We start from the raw sequence: 21,578 nt of genomic DNA on the forward strand, positions 1-21,578 counted from the left end.
GTCTAGGGAGTGGGAAATGCCCCCATTGTCAGGTCAATCAAGAGGCTCCTCACAAAACAGGAGTCAAGTATAGTCACTATTTTAGAGCCAATGATCCTAGATTCCAAACGCATCAAAATAGGCCTCACGTTACGCTTCATCTCTTCCTTCTCGAACATGGATTCCGCTGGAAAAAAAAAAGGGTCTTTTACTCCTCTTTGACTACTATGGAAATCACCAAAGCTACTAACCATTTGACAGTTTTCAAGGCTACAATGAAGGGTTGTGACAAGAATACTCTAATCTCCATTGTCTACACCAAATGCTCCTTAGTCCAAAGAAGGGAGCTATGGACTGATCTAGAAGACACAACTAACTCGAGACTAGGGCCGTGGATCATTTGTGGGGTTTCAATGCCATCACAAACCAGTCAGAAAGAATAGGTGGTAATAATCTTGCAACACCAAGCACAAATGGTTTTGTCGAAGCAATTAATAAAGCAGGGTTGAGAGATGATGGCTTCACTGGAAATAACTTCACTTGGTGCAACAACCAGGCTAGGAGAAACCACAAATGGGGTAGCCTGGACAGGGCCCTCTGCTTCGCCGAATGGATTCAGTTGTTATCTCAATTCCAAGTTCATCGCCTACTGAGAATTAACTCAGATCACTTCCCGTTGCTCCGTTCCTTCCCCCAAACCACCTCGTCAACCCCCGTGCCCCTTTCTATTTCAATAGATGTGGACATTGCATAACGGATTTCGCGAAGGGGTGTCATCCTCCTGGAAGTTCGATCCTTCCAACAACCTAATGATATCCCTCCTTAGTAAAATGAAGAACACCAAAACAGAGTTGAAATTCTAGAATATGAATTTATTTGGCAACATCTTCTCTAAGATCATGCAAACATAAACTAAAATCAGCCTCCTAGAAGACCGCAGCTCATCAACCCCAGACAGACAAAATTTCGAAGACCTCTCTGAAGCTAAGCACGACCTATTGCACCTGGAAAACCTGGAAGAAGTTTTTTGGAAACAAAAATCTCACAAGAGGTGGCTGAAGGAAGGAGACAAAAACACCAAGTTCTTTCATGCTATAGCAACCGAGAGGTTAATGGTATTAGTTCCTCGTCTTAGGAGGAAATAAAAGAAGAAGCGATCCTTTACTTTTGTGAGATTTTCAAAGCAAAAAACTGCTCCACTCCTGGTGACTTCCTCCAACATATTCCTCAAGTAATAATGGCTGAAGACAATGCTTTTCTTCTTTCAGTGCCTACCCCCAAAGAGGTCAAACACGCTCTCGATGACATTCTAATCGACAGGTCCTAGGTCTAGACATATTTTCAGACTCTTTCTTTCCAAGATACTAGGAATTTGTGGCCGAAGATATCCTCAACACTGCAAGATACCTCTTCAAGGGAGGTAAGATTCCCTGAGCCTTTTCTACATCTTATATTTGCCTAATCCCCAAATTCTCAGCTCCTAAGAATTTTTCAGATTTACGTCCTATAAGTTTATGCAACTTTATGTACAAAGTGTTCTCTAAGATTATTACAGTTAGACTCAACTCCCTATTGCCGAAGCTGATATCTAAAGAGTAAGCAGCCTTCATCCAAGGCAGGTCAATCTCTGAAAGTATTGCTCTAGCGCAAGAGCTAATTCGAGATATAAACAAGAAGGTATGAGTTAACAACATCATTCTCAAGATTAATATGGAAAAAGCTTATGACAAGGTAGATTGACACTTCCTCAAAATAGCTCTCCACAAATTTTCCTTCAATCATCAATGGTCTAGCTTGGCTGAGAAATGTTGGTTGGGTGTATGGTTCTCTATGCTTTTCAACGGCAAGGCTTATAGCTTCTTCTAATCAGAAAGGGGTCTGCGTCAAGGGATCCAATCTCCCCGAGTATCTTTATCCTGCTAACGGAGGCCCTTATCAGAAGAATAAAAAATATGGTAGAACGGGGCCCTTGCGTTCCTTACAAAACCCCTAGAAGTAAACAGATCATATCTCATCTTCTCTACGCTGATGATACCATCTTCTTCACCAATGGCAACAGAAGATCCCTATTTGAATTGCTGAACTTCCTCAGCAAATTCCAAGAGTCATTGGGCCTGAAAATTAACAAAGCTAAAAGCAGTCTCCTCCAAGTTGGCTGAAGGTCATGTCAAGATCATAGAAAGGCTGACAAGAATAGCTAAATTTTCTTCCTCCATCTCTTATCTTGGGGTCCCCCTGATATCCAGTAGAACTAAGAGAGCACACTTCCAATCCATGCTAGAAAAAAATGTGCACAAAATCTCTGGCTGGAAAGGCGGCTTCCATAACCAAGCAAGGAGATCAGTCCTGATTAAACACATCCTATGCAGCATCCCTATTCACACTTTAGCAGCTAAGAAAGTGCCAAAAGTTACGCTAGATGACATCGAGAAAGGTATAGTGGACTTTTTATAGGGAAGGGTTGATGGTAAGAAAAATCTCCACTAGGTCAGCTGGAAAAGAATTGCAGTCCCAAAAGAGGAAGGTGACCTAGGAATCAAGTGCTTGAGGGATGTGGCAAAATCCTTTATATTGAAAATGGCTTGGATGTCCCTCTAAATCATGAGAACAATCTCTAGGTGGCCTTTAGGACATCTAAGTACAGGTCAGGTGAGTAAACACATGAATAACCACTGTCCGTCCTTATGCATCTCACTGCTGGAAAGAAATATTGAACTTCTCCACCCTCATGGAAGCCAATGTGTTCCTACTCATAGGAAATGGCTCCAGCAACCGCTGGACAAGTAATTGGATAGGGCTCGGCCGACTTAAGGGCTAGATTACTAGCCAAATCCCTGAAGCCTGGAGTCAAATGAAGATCAATAATGTTTTAGGTCCCATCAGTATCCTGCCAAATGTTGTAACAACAACTCTATTCCCTCCCATCATCCTCCAACATATCATTGAAGAGGGACTGACTACCCAGAGTTGCAAGGACCACTTCATCTGGATAGGAGAAATGTCAGGTAAATTCACTGTCAAGCCAGCTTGGAAAGGTAGTGGGCCAGATGGGTTTGGTAGAGTAAGGTGCCTCCCAAGATCTCAATTTTCCTCTTGAAACTCCTATATAAAGCAATTTCGATGGATTTAGGCGTAAAAAAGAAAGGAGTTTTTCTAGCTTCCCGATTCAACTGCTGCGATGATCTATTAGTAACCACAAGGAATCCTTGGACCACATGTTCGCTAATGGGCATCTAGCAACATCCATTTGGCAGCATTTCTCCTCCTCCCTTTCAATTTCTTTCCTCCCTGGCCAAACAGTAGTGAGTCGAGCGTCTTAATGGTGGAGCTTAGCCAATGATCACTCCAGCATTGGAATCCACAGAGGGCTAAGCCCAACTCTGATCCTCTGGGAAATATGGAATGTAAGAAATGGGAAGAGATTTGAATAAATTTAGGTGAGATCAGATCATGCTATTGCTAATATCGGCATATAGTTCTTGATTATCGTATCCTCCTACCCTCTTCCTCTAAGTGGAGATCGCAATAACTAACATGCCATCCGTGACCTGGGCCTCCTCTCCAACCAAAGTTCCAAATTGCCCCCATCTATCTTCAAATGGACTAGTCCAACGATGGGATGGGTGAAACTGAAAGTGGACGGCTCCTTTCAGGGTAACCCGGGCCTCTCAGGAAGTGGGGGAGTCCGTCAAGACGACAAAGGCCAGCTTCTCTTTGCTTTCTCCAGAGGCTACAGTATAAGATCCGACTTCCTAGATGAAGGTAGAGCATTAGTGGATGGGATGAATCTTTTCCTGGAAAAAGGTTTACATAAGATCCAGGTGGAAAGTGACTAGGAAGTAGTAGTGGGCCAACTCGCAAAAGGAAGACCAACCCACTGGACCATATACTATTTCAAGAAAAAGATTAAAGTAATGCAGAGATTAGCAACTTTCTCTATCCAGCACACCCCGAGGGAAGCCAACAAAGAGGTATACTTGGCGCATCTGGGTAGAGAAAGTTAACTAAATAGGGAGTACACCTAGGTATCTGCCCTCCCACTCATGTCCAAAGGAGTGCTCCTCCTCGAACGGGCAAGTCTAGGATATATTAGGGAAAATTAGTCAGGATTTATATAGTTTCTTCTTTACAATAAGTTGCCCCCTCCTTCCTTTTTCATCCTGGAGGGCTAGCCTAAATTTTTTACGTTTTGTAAAGCTTCGCCAAGTTTAATTGGAAAAAAAAATGAAAAAAAAGAAAGCTACTACATGGCCCGTTGGTAGATTCACTTTGTAAAAAAAGAAGAAAAGTAGTTGCATGTAGACGCAACACCAACTCATCTTGCTTGAATATGCACATCAACCAAGATTGCCTTATGTAATACTTTCCATGCAAAGAAGGAGATCTTCAGAGGCAACTTTGGGTGCCACACCCAATTGGATCATGCCTTCCTCTCACCAGCCACTCTGTGATGCACCAGGTTGAGCTAACGACAAACTCTCCTTAAGAAAATCTCATCCAAATGTACCTATCCTTGCTGCATGAGATATAAAATCCCTTATGTTTTATATGATCTATCACCACCTGGTTAGGGAGAAATAGTTATAACTGAACTTGGGGCCACAAACCTTTTAAACCCAACACCTCTTTGACGCATGTAACAACCAGATTGCAAGGAAGGAGCTGCAGGCTCCAGGCACTAAGAGGTCCTAGCCCAATCCAATCATTGTCTCAAAAAGAATAATCCCCACATCAAATAAGCCAGCAAGGGAGGGAGGAAACCCCTGGGAGAAGCTTTCTGATTCAGTTCCACATAGGAAAGGAGAAGTAGACACCCTGCACACTATCTATAGAGGATAACTCTATTTTGTATTTGGAGTGCATAAGGGATCCCCAACAGCTCGTCGCATACCTACACCTAACAAACCACTCCATCTTGTGCCAAAAGCACCTAATAATCCCTTTAAGGCTCTTGATTCTTAAGCCACCTTTTGACTTAGGTATGGAAATTCTCCTCTGGCTGATCTAATGATTCCCCCTTTTACTCCCTTCCTAATGCCAAAACAAATTGTTAAAACTCTTTTCGAGAGTAGCTACTAGACTTGTGGGGATTTTCATAGCAAAAAGCGAGTGAATGAGAATGTTGCTATAAACGTGCTTAATCAACATCAGCCTTCCCTTCTTCGTGAGGATTCTTCCCTTCCATCCTACAATACGACTCTTAATCTTGTTTACAACAGGCTGAAAATAGACTAGACGAGCCCTCCCTCTAAATATGAGGATATTCAAGTAGAGGAAAAGTGCTTCCACCCTCTTAAACCACAACACCCTTTCAACTGGCCGTGAATGCCCAGCTGACTGATTGGAGGAGAGAATAAAAAGGTTCTTCTTTTCTTTTCTTCCCTTTGTCCTAACACTCTTTCGTATTTACCTAATAATTTAGAGATCACATTCAATTATTCATAACTACTATTCACAAACAGCATTGTATCATCTACAAATAGAAGATGCGAGGCCATCGATCATTCTCGACAAATCTTAAATGGCTAGCAGAAACCTATGCCCCACCAATAGTTTAAATTCCCTACTGAACATGTCCACTGCTATAATGAAAAGGCTAGGAAAAATAAGATCTCCTTACCTCAAGCTCCGCGTATATTTGATGAATCCACAAGCCTCTCCATTAACTAGAATCGAAAACCAAGAATTTGATTAGCACTTTTTAACCAGGGCATCCACTGCTGGTTGAACTCGAATTTATAAATAACCTCCTTCAAGAAACCCCAATTCAGTCCATCATACGCCTTCTCCATATCAAGATTAATGTTTCCCCCTCTCATTTTTCTATCAATGTCCTGAAAGATCTCTTGTGTTAGCTCACAACTATGTGTAATGGACCACCCTTAGATAAAAGCTCCTTACTCTACCAAGATAATCTTAGGGAGGATCCTACTCAGCCTCGTAGTGATAATCTTATAAAAAATTATACACACAATTACATAAACTAATAAGCCGAAAATCTTAAAACTTAGCTGGCGAGGCAGTCTTTGAGATAGGGAAAATGAGGGAGAAAGTAAATGCTCTTGGGATTTCTTAACCTCTAAAAGAAGACCACACCACTTCAAGGATGTGTTGGCTAATTATCTCCTAGCATCCATAAAAAAATGCTCCTGACAAACTGTCTGGGCCTGGTGCCACATTTTTTGGCAGGGCTTGGACTCCGAGGTGCACTTCTTTTAGAGAAGGATCAACCAGGAGGAGGGAATTACCATATGTGGAAATGCCCTCTAGGATTACCCCCAAGAAATTACCAACCAGATCCATAGGTTTGACTTCTAGGAGCTGAGAGAAGAAGGCAACTATTTCCTCCTTAATTCCAAACTAGTCAACCACAAGTTCCTCGGAGCTTAGCTCAAACTCCTTGATAATCGATCTCATATCTCGCTCATTTTCCACACCCTGGAAATACTTCTTGTTTCTATCACCCTCATGAAGCCACTTATTCTTAGAAATTTTTTTCTAAAAGACCTCCACCAATAGCTCAATATGGATAAGTTTGTCTTTAACTTTTGACAAACTAACTTGGACAAGGGGATCCGAGAACCTTTGAGCTACCTTTTCAACCTAAGAAAAATCTTCTTCAATTGTCTTGAGATTATGAAAGATATTCCCAAAAACCTCTCGATTCCAGACCCTCGGCGCCATCTTAACATTTTCCATCTTTCTTTAGAGCATAATCATTAGTTATCTTGCAATATCTTATATCCATGCATCCCTTATGAGCTGCTGAAAGGAGTCGTGAAGCATTCACATGCATTAAAATCCGAATGGTTTGTGGAAAGGAGGCTTCACTGGAAAGGAGAAGACACCTAGAAAGTAAGGAAATCATCAAACCAAGAACCGTTACAATAGACCTTATTCAACCTTGCCCACACACACGACTACCTAGCTTAGTTGTTACACCAGGTGAAACAATTATCAACAAAACCAACATCAATTAGCCTCGCATTGTTAATCGCCTCAAAGAAATACCAAGAGCTATCTCTAACATACCAGTCCTCCTTCTAATGTGAAAACATATCCCATAGTGGACCTCTTGTTATACTGATCACCTGCATAATCTGACTCTGCGTAGCCTACAACTCTACTTGAAGCTCCATGTCCCCCGAACATAATCCTATTGTCGACCATGCCCTTGAGATATATGAGAATCCATTTAACAACATTTCAATGGTATTTTCTTAGATTCTCCATATATTTGCTAACTACACTAATAGCCTATGAGATATTTAGCCTTGTGAAACTATAGCATACATAAGACTCCCTGCTACACTAGTATATGTCACATGTAAGATTTCTAAAAAATCACATGTAAGGTGTGCTAACTAGCTTAACACCCTGCATATGAAATCTCTCTAGCACCTTCTACCCAAAATCCTTCTAAGAAAGTTGTAGCTTTTCATATTTGATGTGTTTCTGTATCTACATTCCTAGGATTTTCTTCGCAATGCACAGATCATTCATGTCAAACTTTTTGCTTAACAAAGACTTAAGCAAGTATCACCTTCTTGTCCTTTGTAGCAACTAACATATCAACTACGTAAAGCATTAGTAAAATGTAGGACCCACCTTATAATATGCACAACAATCTTACTTATATCTGTTATATACAAGTTTAATCATGTAGGAATCGAACTGATGTACCACTGCCTCAGAGATTTCTTTAACACACACAACATCTTCTTCAGCCTATATACGTATCCTTCCTTACTAAGCTCCTTAAAATCTCCAGGTTTCCTCATGTAAATGACTTCCTTCAAGTTTTCATGGAGTAATGTCATCACCACATCAAGCCGCTACAATTCTAAATTACATTCAGTTACCATAGCCAGTAGCACACTAATTGCGGTATGTTTCACGACTAGAGAAAAAACCTTATTGTAGTCTATTTGTTCCCTCTCCGAAAACCCTTGTGCTACGAGTTATGCCATTTACTATTGGCTTCTTTCTTTGTTAATTCTTCCTTCCTCCTGAAGACTTGAAAAGACAAGCTATAAATGTTCTTGGGGGGGTGGGGGAGAGGTGAATAAGACAATACAAAATAATTTGATATAATGTGGAATAATAAAACTAATATTCCCAATTGCTAGAGTATTGAAATCTTGGTTCTAAATAGTTTATTGGACAACCTTCACCTAAAAGATTTAGGTAGGACAACATTATTTCACAGCGTTTATGAGATCAAAATACCAAACTTATTAAGAGACAATCAATCACAAGGAAAGAATAAATAAATAAATATTCATCACCACTACTCAAGGAGTTAATGTGGTTCGGTGCTTAACCCCACACCTACTCCACTCCCAAAAGTACTACCCTCACAATTTTGGCTTTCACTATTTTAAGACTTTCATAGGTTCACTTTAACAACCTAATACAATCCTTGTGATTTTCACGGGCTATCACCACAAAACCAACTTTGTGATTTTCACAGGCTCACCATGAAACAACCAGCTAAGATTTCTGGGCTATTTTAGAAAAACCCAAAAGACAATAAATAAAAGTACAATACTTATCTTCTAATGTCAAGTCAAAGATGTAACTGTAGTGTGATTGCAACAATCTTCTTTCTTGGGATAATGATGAAGCAGTATATGTGCTCAATACAAAAAGAATATAGGGATCTAATGTATTTTCAATAAACAAAATCCTAATGTTGCAAATTCAATTCACTGATTCTCAAGTAGAGTATGTATTACTCTATTGAAAATGATCAAAAGTAACTTGAGAAAAGAGAATAGAATAAGATAAATTAATATAAGATTTACAACATAAAAATCTTAAGATGGCCCTGACTTTCTCTCCCTACTTGAGTATATTTCTCACAAGTTTTCGTTGTTTAAATAAATGAGAGAATGCCTCTATTTATACCTAAAGGTTTTGAAAATTTGGCTGGCCTCATTTTTTGATCGACTAGCTGAATTCCAACAATTGCATTCCAATGGCACTCGGATTTTGCGGGATAAGATCTTTCAAAAATTCGGCTGGCCGAATCTACCTGAGATCCGAAAATCAAATGTTGTTGGAAACTTGACCGAACACACTCGGGCTGGCAGAACAGACAAGTTGGACTGGAGGAACTTGACGCAAAAAATCTTTATCTTGATGTATACTTGCTCGAAATGTGATGAGTTAGTCAAAGGTAGTTACGCTGATTGAACCAGAAGTCGAGCTATCTTAACTTCAGTGTATTTTACTTCGAATTATATTCATTATAATACCATGTGGAATACACCAATCTTAGGGTCATTCCAAGGTTATACCACCTGATGGTTGACACATACAGATGCTTCAACTTCTAACAAAAATAATTTAAAGCTTCAGATGTTGATCCAGTCTTTACGTAGTCTTCATCAGTCGTCGAAGAACATCTTCATGAGTGCTTGAGATCCATTCAAGATTACAAAATTTGATAATCCTAATTGTGCTTTAAGTACTTGTGATCCATTCAGGACTATAAAATTTGACAATCCTAATTGTGCTTTAAGTATAAGCACTTATAAGACCCATTTACAACCTTTAGACGGGTGATCCTTTGAAAGTTCCACCAACTCACTTGTCTGATTTATATGTATAGATTTCATCTCCTTCGTCATGGTCAACATCCACTTATCGCCATCCTTTCCAAATTTTTCCTCTTGAAAAGTGGAGGGATCTCCACTCCCTATGAACAATGCAAAAGAGACCATGTCCTTGAACATGTATGAAACCGGGGTTCTAATAATTCTTTTCCCCCTGTTTTTTGTTATAGTTTCCTAGGTATCCTACTGATTATTTTACTTAGTTTCTTGCTCCTGCTGAATGTCACTTTCAGTAATAAGCTTAACTAGCTCCACTTGCACTAATAATTTCTCAGTCTCATCAAGCATTTTTAACTTCCCTGCAGCTTATTTGTTGCCCTTTAACATTAATACCTCATCAAAAATAACATCTCGACCAATGATACCTTGTGAGAGTCAACATGTAACACCCTGAACTTTTCAATACCTGAATATTAAAAGTTCTCGAATGTTACCATAAAATTTAACTTAGCATGTATATGTGTACGATACCAATTTAGCCAATCCTACCCTTACATCTAAATAACAGTAGAAAATAATCTTCATCCATAGATCAAGTCATCCGACCATTGATTTTTAAGACAGAATCATCATATATCCGAGTATTCTCACTTGTCCATCATAACTGATCATTCAATCAACTAATTACCCCTAGGTAAAAATATCTGACTGTCCATTATGTTAGTTGATAAATGGACCTTCCCTTAATAAATTCAGTGAATAATTCTTTATTCATATTGATTTAGATATAAATTCTTTTGTAAAGATTTCATAAAAACATGACTATAATCATGTAGAACTATTAGATTTTTCAAAACTCCCAGATCAACAATAAATATGAAAATGTCATTAACCTGGACCATGGAGTTTTAAATCACATGGTTCTCATGATCCGTTTGGTGTGAAATTTTATACAATGTCTATGTATCATAAATTAACCATGCATGTTAAATTTCAGCCATTAAATCATTATAAAAGTGGCCCAATTGACAAATTAGCCTATAGTCATTAATTTTGGTGTCATTGAATGAGAAAAGTTCTTGGATAGTTGTAGTAAGACATTTCCCTTCATATGAATAACTTGGATTGTCCATCATATGGAACAAGTGTAAAATATGAAGACCCCACTTTGGTCGGCTTTTACTTATACGCGAAGTTATTCTTTTGAGGCTTACTAACTTTATATAAATCATGATATTCAGATTTAACTGCTTCCTGTCATCCATCGAAACTCAAACTTGGACTACACTTTGGCCTCACATGACTACGATATCATATAAAATTTAGTCCCCAATTTATGATCCTACGCTGTTGAACGCTGAAGCCAGTTCCTTCCTTTTGACGTAAAAGGTGAGATTTTAGATTTAGACTTTTCCCACCATCAATCAACCATCAAATTTTATCCAACCATTCACCTATCTTGACTACACATTTCTCCCAAAATTGGGCCCCGATCATTAAACGTGGACTGTTAATTAAGATCAAGTCCATTTTGAGAATGCTAGGAGAATTTCCAAGATAAGCTTATCTAAGGATTGAATCTGCTTCATATTTGGGCTTATGGGCCAACATGACCTAACTAGACTAATGAGTGGAATAGATTTCCCAAAAATCCGTAGTAGTGGACCCCACTTATTACGTAAACCGCCCAAAATCTAATGGAGTGAATTTCGACTCCAATAGGGAACTTCAAGAAAGCTTGAAGAATCCCAACACTCCAGAATCTCTGAATGTTATGGCCTCAGTTGTAGAGCCATGTAGAACCCACTACGTGAATGGCTCTGGATCTCCAATTTGAAACATCTATGAGCTTCCCACAATAAATCTAAACCATCCAACAAAAGTAGATTGAAAGGAAACATGCTAGAACGAAATCTGCCATTGGAGTGGCAGTTGTCTTCTTCATTTGAAAGCTGACCATCATTCACTGAGGCTATACCCTTCCAAGATCTAATCCATTCATCGAGTGGCCCACCTAAACAAGAGATATCCTCTAGAATATTAGAGGAAACAAAACATTGATATGGACCACTACTTTGAATCAAACAAACACCAAAGCCTTTGTGAGCGAGTTTACTACGCAAACTGTATAACGCCAGCTTGGTGTCTCCTATTATGCAAGGGTGCCCAAAAATCCTTTAAAATCTTCACATCTTCATGGAATCTAGAGGGAGGAATCGTGTGTAGAGAGAGAAAGAAACGAAAGAGAGAAAGTAGGAGAACATGAGTCGATGCACGCCATATCGGGTCAACTCAACTCAGTTGGGTTAAAGTCAAAAAGTTTAGTTCGGCCATTGCCATTGCTGGACTTTCCAGAGAGGAAGGAAGAAGGAAAGGATAAAAAATAAAAAATAAACAAGAGGGAGAAAGAGAAGAAGAAGAAGAAGAAGAAGAAGAAGAATATAGAGAAAGAGAAAGAGAGATTGAACGTTGCTTGTGGCCGAACAACAACTCGATAAATCACCAGGTTGAGATCAAATCTAGATCTGGGTTATGTTTCTCAGCATTAGAGATAAGTTGTTATATTATGCTTCTTTAAAAAAAAAGTCATCATTAGCTAAGACTAGGTTTTTATTTAGACTATTGAATAATCTTATGTAGGTTGTTTAGAATAAAGTCGAACTGAGTCGACTCCGTGAAGGAAATCAATGATCAAGGATTTGGTTAGGTTGACAAGAGTTGTTGATTAAGGTAAGAGGATATCTACGTTCGATTTTGCTTAAAATCCTTAATTGGATTGGAAAATTACTTCAATTATAACCTTAAATCTACATACATACTAAACTTTAGCCTAATTAAGTTTTGATCCTAACCATACAATCTATATAATGTGATGATCTAACCACATGAATCATGTTAATTATGCTAGAGTTGGGTACTACAACACAAAAATTCAAATCTAGCAATGTTTGAGTGTGCTCGAATGCAAGAGGTGAGGATTTTTTCTTTAAATTTTGTAATTTAATTTATTTGATTATATCTTTCTTACATGCTTCAAGTTTCACTATCATTTATCTTTACTATGCAAATCATTAATACATAATTTTAATTACTGCACTTGTATCACACAACACAAGTATTATGTTGAAAATCCCACTTATAGTAATCAATATAATATCGTACACGTAATGCGCTTCGGATAGTGGCCCTTTTTGTTGGTATGTAATCTTGTGGGTTGGTGAGTGGTGCACAAATGATGTAAGTATATCGTCATGTGTGTTACATCGCTTCTTGGGATTGGATATCGCAAATAGTCACTCTAGGAACACATTATGTCATGTAAATCTCTTAACGCGTTGTTGTTTTGCCTTAAGACGTTCACATAAATCCATGTTAACGTTGAACACGCCGACGAATTTTTATAGTATGAGATGCGGGGCAGGCCGGATATCTTTAACCTACTTTCCACATTGTGATCATGATTGTTGAGCGTGATGGACCACACATACTTTGCTAGGCATGTATTTCATATAGAATGTTTACGCATACCGATACCACTTGTATTTGTGGAGTATGAGATGTATCAGGACACTTCTATTATTCTTATAAATCACTTGAATCATTATAAACTTTAAAGGATAACCACCACTATGAGTAGGGCATTAACACTCTCCAACTATACAGATAATGCAGGTGAAGCACAGACCAAAGGTGCGAACATTGGTTGCTCTATGGAAGATTATTAAGAATAAATGAGAAGGATAATATTACATTTAGATTTATTTTTCGTTGCACACTTTGTTAATGTGATAAGCTCCCATTTGAGAGGGCATTAGACAGTTAACTTAATTTTATGCATTGATAGAATAAGAAGTCTAATTGATTTTATTCTTGTGATTAAGTACCTTTAAGAATGTGATCTTTAAAAAAAAGGTGCGATTTGAAGCATTCAATTATTAACACCCGGTTTTCTCGGGCACGACTATAAACTCTGGCCATGAAAATTCGGGATGTTACAAAGCATCCCAAAGCTCATAACTCTTAACACCTTTTTCATACCCGAGAAAGATGCACTTCCTAGATTTGCGATTCAACTTCATCCTTTGTCTACTTTGCACATGGACGTATGTTGGACACTCGATTCTCATCCCTGAGTAATCGACGTCCTTACATATCCAAACTTCTTTTGCAATTTTAAAGTTTAATGTTGTAGATGGTGACCGATTTATAATGTAACATGGCATGTAAACCCCTTTTGCTTAAAAGCTTTTAGGTAACCCTACATATAACCGCATATTTCTAACCCTTTCCATTAGAGTTCTGTTCATCCTCTTTACCACCCCATTCTGGTGTACGGTCCATGGAGTTGAGAAGTGTCATGTGATGCCTTGTTCCTTACATAATTTCTTAAATTCTGCCTCTCAGTATTCTTTACCATTATCTAACATGTGACACTTAACCGGTCTTTCGATTTACTTGTCTATTTCTGCCTTCCATTTTTATAACTTAGTGAATACCTCGGACTTATTTTTTTAGGAGCAGACATGAACCTTTATTAAGTAATCGCCTATGAAACTCATGAAGTATCTTGTGCTTCCTTTAGACAGGAGTTGATGCATGTGTGTCAACAACCGGACAATTAATAAGATTACCATTAAATATTGGTTTTTGATACCACGGTCGGACGACATACTTGATATTCTAGAAGGTGCCAAGGTGTTATTAAACTAGGTCTAAGGAGCAGGTACCATCAGATTCGTATCCGACCTAGTGATGAGTGAAAAATAACATTCAAGACTATGGAATAGTTGTAGTCATACCCTTCGGCCTAACGAATGCACCGAGCACCTTTATGCATCTGATGAATCAAGTGTTGAATTCGTTCATTGGCCTGTTTGTGGTAGTATATTTTGATGATATCCTAATATATAGTCAGGGTGAGATGGAGCACATGTTACATCCTATGCAGGTATTATAGTTCTTAGCAGTTAACAAGTTATACCTCAACTTAAAGAAGTGTAGTTTTTTAACAGACAATTTGTTGTTCCTAGGATTTTTTGTGACGTCCACAGGCTCCTTATGGATGATGAAAAGGTGAGAACTATCTGAGAATGACCAATTTTGACAAACATTCATGAAGTAATGAGTTTCCACCGGTTGGTGACATTCTATTATCAATTCATGTGGAATTTCATCATTATAGTCGCACCCATTATAAATTGCATGATAAGTGCCTATTTCAATGGACTAATGAGGTTGACAAGAGCTTTGTTGAAATCAAGCATTAATTGTTAACAACATCAGCCTTGATTTTTCTCAGCTTGGACAAGTTATTTGAGGTTGAGTGTGATGCCTCATATGTCGAAATTAGAAGAGCCTTATCACATAGAGGTAGGTCAGCAGTCTTCTACAATGAGAAGATCAGCAAAGTCCGAAAGAAATAGTCAACATATAAGCTTGAGTTATACATAGTGGTTCAAGCGCTGTGACATTATTGACATTATCTGATTTAGAGAGATTTTGTTCTCTACGATGACCATTAAGCCTTAAATTTTATTAATAGTCAGGCTAACGTAAACCGTGTGCATAGTAGATGGGTCGCTTTTTTGCGATAGTTGACGTTCGTTCTGAAGCACAAGTCAGGATAGCAAAATAAGGTGTCTGATGCACTTAACTATCATGCATCACTACTTATTACGATGAGTAATGAGGTGGTCAGCTTTGACTATCTTAAGGATCTGTATGCTAAGGATGTACGAATGAGGTATCAAAATGATCATCCCACTGACCTACATATACAAGATGGTTTCCTCTTCAAAGGGAATCAAATGTCCATCCCCCAAAGTTCTCAAATGGAGCAGATTATCCAAGAGCTATATGGAGATTGCCTTAGTAAACACCTTGGGCAAGACAAGATGCGTGCTCTTGTTGAGGAACAATAATACTGGTCAAAATTGGTATGTGACGTGCATAAAGCAGTGAAGCATTGTCATGTTTATCAGACCTTCAAGGAGTTGCCTTGGAATACGAGTCTCTGCACCCTGTTAACTATTCCTTACGACCATTGGGAAGACTTATCTAAGGAATTCTGCTTTGTCTCCTACAAACATAGTACGACATGGATTCCACGAATATAGTGTGGCATGGATTCGATGTTTGTATTGATAGATCATTTCTCAAAGATAACACATTTTGTCCCATATAAGAAGACCCTCGATGCAACACACGAGCTGAATTTATTCTTCAGAGAGGTCGTGTGGTTACAAGGGGTTCCCAAGACCATTACTTCTAACCATGACACGAAATTTATTAGCCACTTCTGACGAAATTTTTGGAATCAGTTCGGTTCGCAACTTCAGTTTGGTAGCGCCTACCACCCACAGACTAATAGGCGGACTAAGGTTGTGAATGGCACGGTGGGAAACCTCATCCGGTATATTTCAAGTGATAAATCGAAGCAATGGAATTTAACCTTGTCTCAAGTGGAGTTAGCATTCAATAATATGTTAAACCGCTCGACAGGAAAGTCCCTACACTAGATTATTTATGGTCGGGTGCCCCGCCACACACTTGACTTAGTCCCTTTGCCCAAGCTCTCACGCACAAGTATTACAATAGAACATATGGAGGACCGATTCATGGGCATTTATGTGGATGTGCAAGCCTAGTTGCAAGCTTCAAATGACGAGTATAAGGAGCAAGCCGACAAGCATCGGCGATGAAAAAGTGTTTGAGGTGGGCGATCATGATATGGTGCATCTACGCAAGGAGAGATTTCCGACCGATACCTACAACAAGTTGAAGAAAAAGAAAATTGGACCAGTACCAATCCTTCGAAAGATTAATGACAATGCTTATGATGTTGATCTTTCGGATGACACGGAGATCTTGTGTACTTTCAACATTACAGACCTAACCGAGGATCATGAACCGAAGCTTGATGAGAACTCGAGGTATAGTTCTTTTAAAGTGGAGGGGACTGATGTAGAGTGGGTCACAGACACTTTCATGAAAAAGATATACCAAAGAAGGCCTGATCAGAGGGGAAAATGATCCAGACCATCAGAACCTTAAAATAGACATATCTTGCAAACCAGAATGAGTTTTTAGACATATTATATATGATTTTGGGGTCCGAGAACTTACTTTAGCCAACCAACCCTACTACGCTATATTTCCCATGCCATATTTGCAAGAGGAGCTTAGAAAAGTTAGGAGATTAACATGATTTGGCTAAACTGGACACTTACTATTTTTGGCCGAAAACCATGAAGTCTAGTAGGAATAGAGGCCATCTATAAATACTAAGTTTACTATTTATAGTAAGTCATATTTTTAGGGGGTGTAAGTCTAAAATTCGATCTAAAGTTTGAGTTCCTTATTTAAAGACTTTTAATTAAATATATTTTTTATATCATTAATTAAGTTATTTTGAATTTATTAGAAATTATTTACACTTTTATTTCTCGTGGATTCTAAGAAGCTCTGTGAAAAGTCCAGTGAGCTCCGTAGATTTAAAGTAGATATCCTCTGATGGACCTCGTCACGTATATGCACGTACTGATTTTGATTTTGTTTTTTATTTTTTTTATGAAACCTTATCGGGTGAAGTGAGAGGGGGCATTTCATCATGCAAGTATCCAGGTACATGCAATTCTCATTGAGTTTGTTCATGGAGTACTGCTACATGTTTTCACTTGATTTTCCGTTGTTGACAAGCTTATTTAATCTTGTCGTTGTCTCCCCAAGTGGATAAAGAGCTGATACGTTGGGGTCTACTTCACCTTTTAAATGGACTGGCGCGGAAGCCTTTTATGATTAGCTAACGAGTAATAGTCTTTCACTTTTTCTCGGGCTCTTCACTATGCCAGAGATTCACTTTGACAACACTCACATGCCAACTCGTTCTCACCCGGCACCAACTCCAACCCAACAAATAAACACATCGTAGAGGAAAAGCAAGTGATGGAAAGTCATGAAGGGGCATTTTTGAAGATACCCGGCCGAGCAACAGGAAAAAATAGGTATTTTCAGCATATCAGATAACAAAGTGTGTTAACCACGATGAACCTTATAAATGTTAATAAATAATGATTAGACAAGTGATATAAATCATGACCAATTAGCTCAATGGAAAGATAAATTTAGTGCCATTGCTGCATAAAAAGAAAAATAGTCATAACAAATGTAGTATGGTATAATCTTTTACTATCACTAAAGATTTCTTTTGTTACTATATTTTTTTACATTTCATCATTTATCGTATGGGGATATATTCAATTTTGCCTTTTTGATTTATTTATTATTATTATTATTATTATTATTTTTACTTTATTAGTCTTACTAACTGCTTGTCTGAGTATATCTATAGTTTGGCTTCTAAGAAACGATGGAAACGATTATGTAATTTACATTACCTCCGTCCCCTTTTTCATCGTGGGCCTGGTGAGACGAATTTGGGCTTCCGGTATCCTTCTTTTCTTCCACTGTATCGTCCACTGGAGGCCGATCAATGATATCTTGCATATTCAGAACACTTGATTCTTGTGGTTTACTCCAAGCATTATACTCCCATGATGAAGCTTGCTGGACAAGTTCGTTCATTATTTGAACTGCCCAAGTATGTTTTCGTTTCTTCTCTTTAATTTTCTGCATTCTTATGTACCCTACATGCCAATGTTAAGGGCCATAGTTATAAAATCATGTTACGTTAGGTTAAATAATATGAGCCACACGCATGCTAGACATGATATTTGTCAGAAAAATTAAATGGAAATAATAAACTTCCTAAAATAGAAAAAAAAATAAAATAAAATTGCATAGCTAATGAAATAAAAAGGAAGCGATATTTATAAATGCATATCTGCTTGTTCTGTACCATAATTTAAAAACCTGAAACTTAATTCGACTTGATGCTCAGTCATGTTGACTTGAAAACTTGAACTGAATCAAATCATTACTTAATGTTATAAATTAAAATCACTTAGACTTATGTGCCATAGGTTAAGGTGTGAGATGTATGTACCATAAGTTTGAAAAAAATGTATGTACCATAAGTTTGGATATCTCAACAAAAATGTGTTCTCGTGGAAGCTCTAGAACTGCGCAGTATTGGCGGATGCAGGTGTGTCCATGCTTGGCATTGAAGTGGTACCGAAATGCGAGTGCTCCTCATACATATTCGGTGTGCATCAGAAGACATGAATCACCTATTCATGGAGGGTGATCATATGGCTGCTCCTATGTGAAGATATTTTGGTCATTACATAAACGTTCCTTTTATCCACAATCAATGCATATATCAGCACCCGAGGAAATTATTTGCTGTGAGAAGGAGAAGCTTGTAGTTCTTGACGTTGCAGGGTATACATCACTAGTTCATTTTCCAGGAATATTTATGGATCAAAGGGAATTATATTAGATTTAGAAGTAGGAGATCTAGCCACGAAAGAGTGATCTTTAGTATTAATGCTTGACTGAGTGATGTGGGACCCTCGATTTTGGAAAGGAACGCTCGTTTGGAGAAAAGCTAGCAGTCAACTACTTGAATATTACGATTCTGTCTGGTAAGAAGAACAGAGTGATTGTGATGAGATGGTCTCATCCAAAGCTAGGTAGAAAATGAATGATAGATCCTCTTGGGCAGGGGTGCAAGTAGAGCTGGACACCGAGTCAAACTGAGTCGTGCTTGGCCAAGCTCGGACCTGTTCGGTCATCAGCCACCCTCAGCTCAAGTTCAGCTCCACTCCATGACCAAGCCCAATTGTCCAATTCAACTCGGCTCAGTCAGTTGGTCAGGCTAGATCCGGACAAGTTCAATCTGAGTTTGAGCTTGTACTTTCGAGCTAAGTTCGAGTTCAAGTTTTCGAGTTGAGTTCGAGTTCGAGTTTGAGTTCGAGCTTTCGAGTTAGTGTTGTACTTGTACATATATAGCATTTAATCAATAACATGGTGAAAGGTAAAAATATTATAGCTACAAACTTAAAACAAAATTAGATGTGTTTCATTTCTGTTGTTATTTAGTATAAGAGAGGAGATTTGTTTGTCGAGCTCGAGCTGCTATCTAATTCTTCATAAACATACTCATTCATCTTTCCCGAATCAAAATATAAAGAGAGTTTTTCATTGTGTGCTTGTATAGTTTAAATTAGATTGTTTAGACTTTATTTGTAACCAAATTTATATATTGTTCCCAACAACTTATAAAATGCACTAAAATTGGAAAGAAACTTGGATGGTTTGTTACTCTTATTTTTTATATTCGTGCAGCTTGATCCTGCTTCAGCAAATTTAAGTTGAGTTTTGGAATTGTTCTTCTTCTAATGCAAAGAATTTGTCTTCCTATTTTTCCTTGGAAAATTTGGTTGAAGGGTGGATACTTTTTTATTCGAATCAATAATGGCCCGAATGAGAAGTTGGACATTCTTTAGAGGCTTTAGGATACGATTTTGCATCTCCACCCTGACATGATAAGTGTAGCTTGAGCCGATTAGTTTTATTAACAAACTTGGCCCCACACAAATGACACAAAATCTTTAATTTTTCAAACTTTGGAAAGTAGACTAAGGAACCATAGTCCCAAACACCGGTCAATGGTTCAGTTGACAATATATCTACACTCTATGTCTTGGAGAAATTAGTATTTTGATAATAATGAAAAATGAAAAGCAAAAGAAAAATGAAATATAATAAATAAAAGTAAAAATGAAATATGATTTTTTTTTTTTCAAAACAATATTTTCATTAAGTTGAGGTAACTATGGATACTAGAATTCGGGCGAACCCATCAACAAAAAGGGAAAGAAGCTCACCTATTATGATATAAAAGGGTAACTATGGATACTAGAATTTGGGCGGACCCATCAACAAAAGGGTGTATCGAGTTCGCACATGTTTTCAGGGAAGGAAACGCTCCCGCAGATGCTCTGGCTTACCTAGGGAATGAGGCTCAGAGCTCTTTCTCATTTAACAGATATTCCGATCTCCCTCATCGCATTCGCGGGCTTCTTTTCTTGGAAAAGTTGGGGCTAGGGTCAATCAGAGACGTTTCGCGCGGTTTAAGGAATCACTCTCCATTCGTTTGGTAGTCCCTCAACGAGGTTTTTATGTTTCTTTCGTGATATGATAAGTTACTCTAGGTGCTTTTTTCCTGGGTTTTCCAAAAGTAGGTTTCTATAACTATTCTCTCATTAATGAAAATAATCTTTTTTTGAAAAAATAAATAAATAAATAAAAAGCCTGCCTATTATGAGAATAAAGAAACAAAAAAAGCTATCCCTCCCTCAAACTACCCAAACCAACCCTATTTAGGATTAAAAGACCTCCGATGAGAGAGGGGAGCTCCGCTGAAGATTGGAATAGTCTATGCATTTGGCCATCACTACCCCTACGTGCTAGCATGTCCGCCACGACATTAACCTCCCTAGGGGTATAGGAGAGAGTAACCTCTATGTTATCCATGAGTGACTTGATCCTAGCCCGCCGATACCACATGGCCCACTAGTGAGAAGATTTCTTGGAGAGGATCCCTATCATGGACTTAGAATCACTGGCCTACTCCACCTTGGTGAAGCCAAAATCTGCACATCGGGAAGGCCCTCCCAGATCACCTTGATTTGGGCTCGAATACTGGATCCAAATCCATAACCAGATGAGAAGGAAAACAGGAGATCACCTGCATTATTTCTACCGACACCGCCCACCCCGAAAGGGCCCAAGTTTCCTAGCATTGAACCATCTACATTGATTTTCGCCTAGCCAATATGCGGTCTTATCCACTTGGCCACATGGACTTTCCTCGAGTTTACTGCCGACCCTTCAATCCCCAAAGCTCTAGGGGTTGTAGCCAAGGACCTTTTCTTCACCTTGGGAAGGCTAAGTGATGGGCCGAGAAGGTTGATCAAGTGTTGGACTCTATCGATCACCTTGGCTACAGACATTGCAGATTATTTAAAGTGTGCGGCATTCCTAGCCATCTGGATTTTCCAAAAGATGAAAGATGGTGTGAGACCCCTGAAGATTAGCAAAAGGTCAGATGTGATGGTCATTGCCCACAATTTG

At 38.5% G+C, this 21,578-nt stretch overlaps 1 protein-coding gene across 1 annotated transcript in view; it reads right to left on the minus strand.

The window, feature by feature from the left end:
* Positions 1-21,578, minus strand: part of LOC131233477 (uncharacterized) — a 217,412-nt gene that overhangs the window by 96,433 nt on the left and 99,401 nt on the right. The window contains exon 6 of the mRNA XM_058230191.1: positions 17,936-18,184. Within this exon, the coding sequence (XP_058086174.1) occupies positions 17,936-18,184 (249 nt within the window). The remainder of the gene's footprint in view (positions 1-17,935; positions 18,185-21,578) is intronic.

The sequence above is a fragment of the Magnolia sinica genome, chromosome 18 (genome assembly GCF_029962835.1).
Source record: "Magnolia sinica isolate HGM2019 chromosome 18, MsV1, whole genome shotgun sequence".
NCBI lineage: Eukaryota > Viridiplantae > Streptophyta > Magnoliopsida > Magnoliales > Magnoliaceae > Magnolia > Magnolia sinica.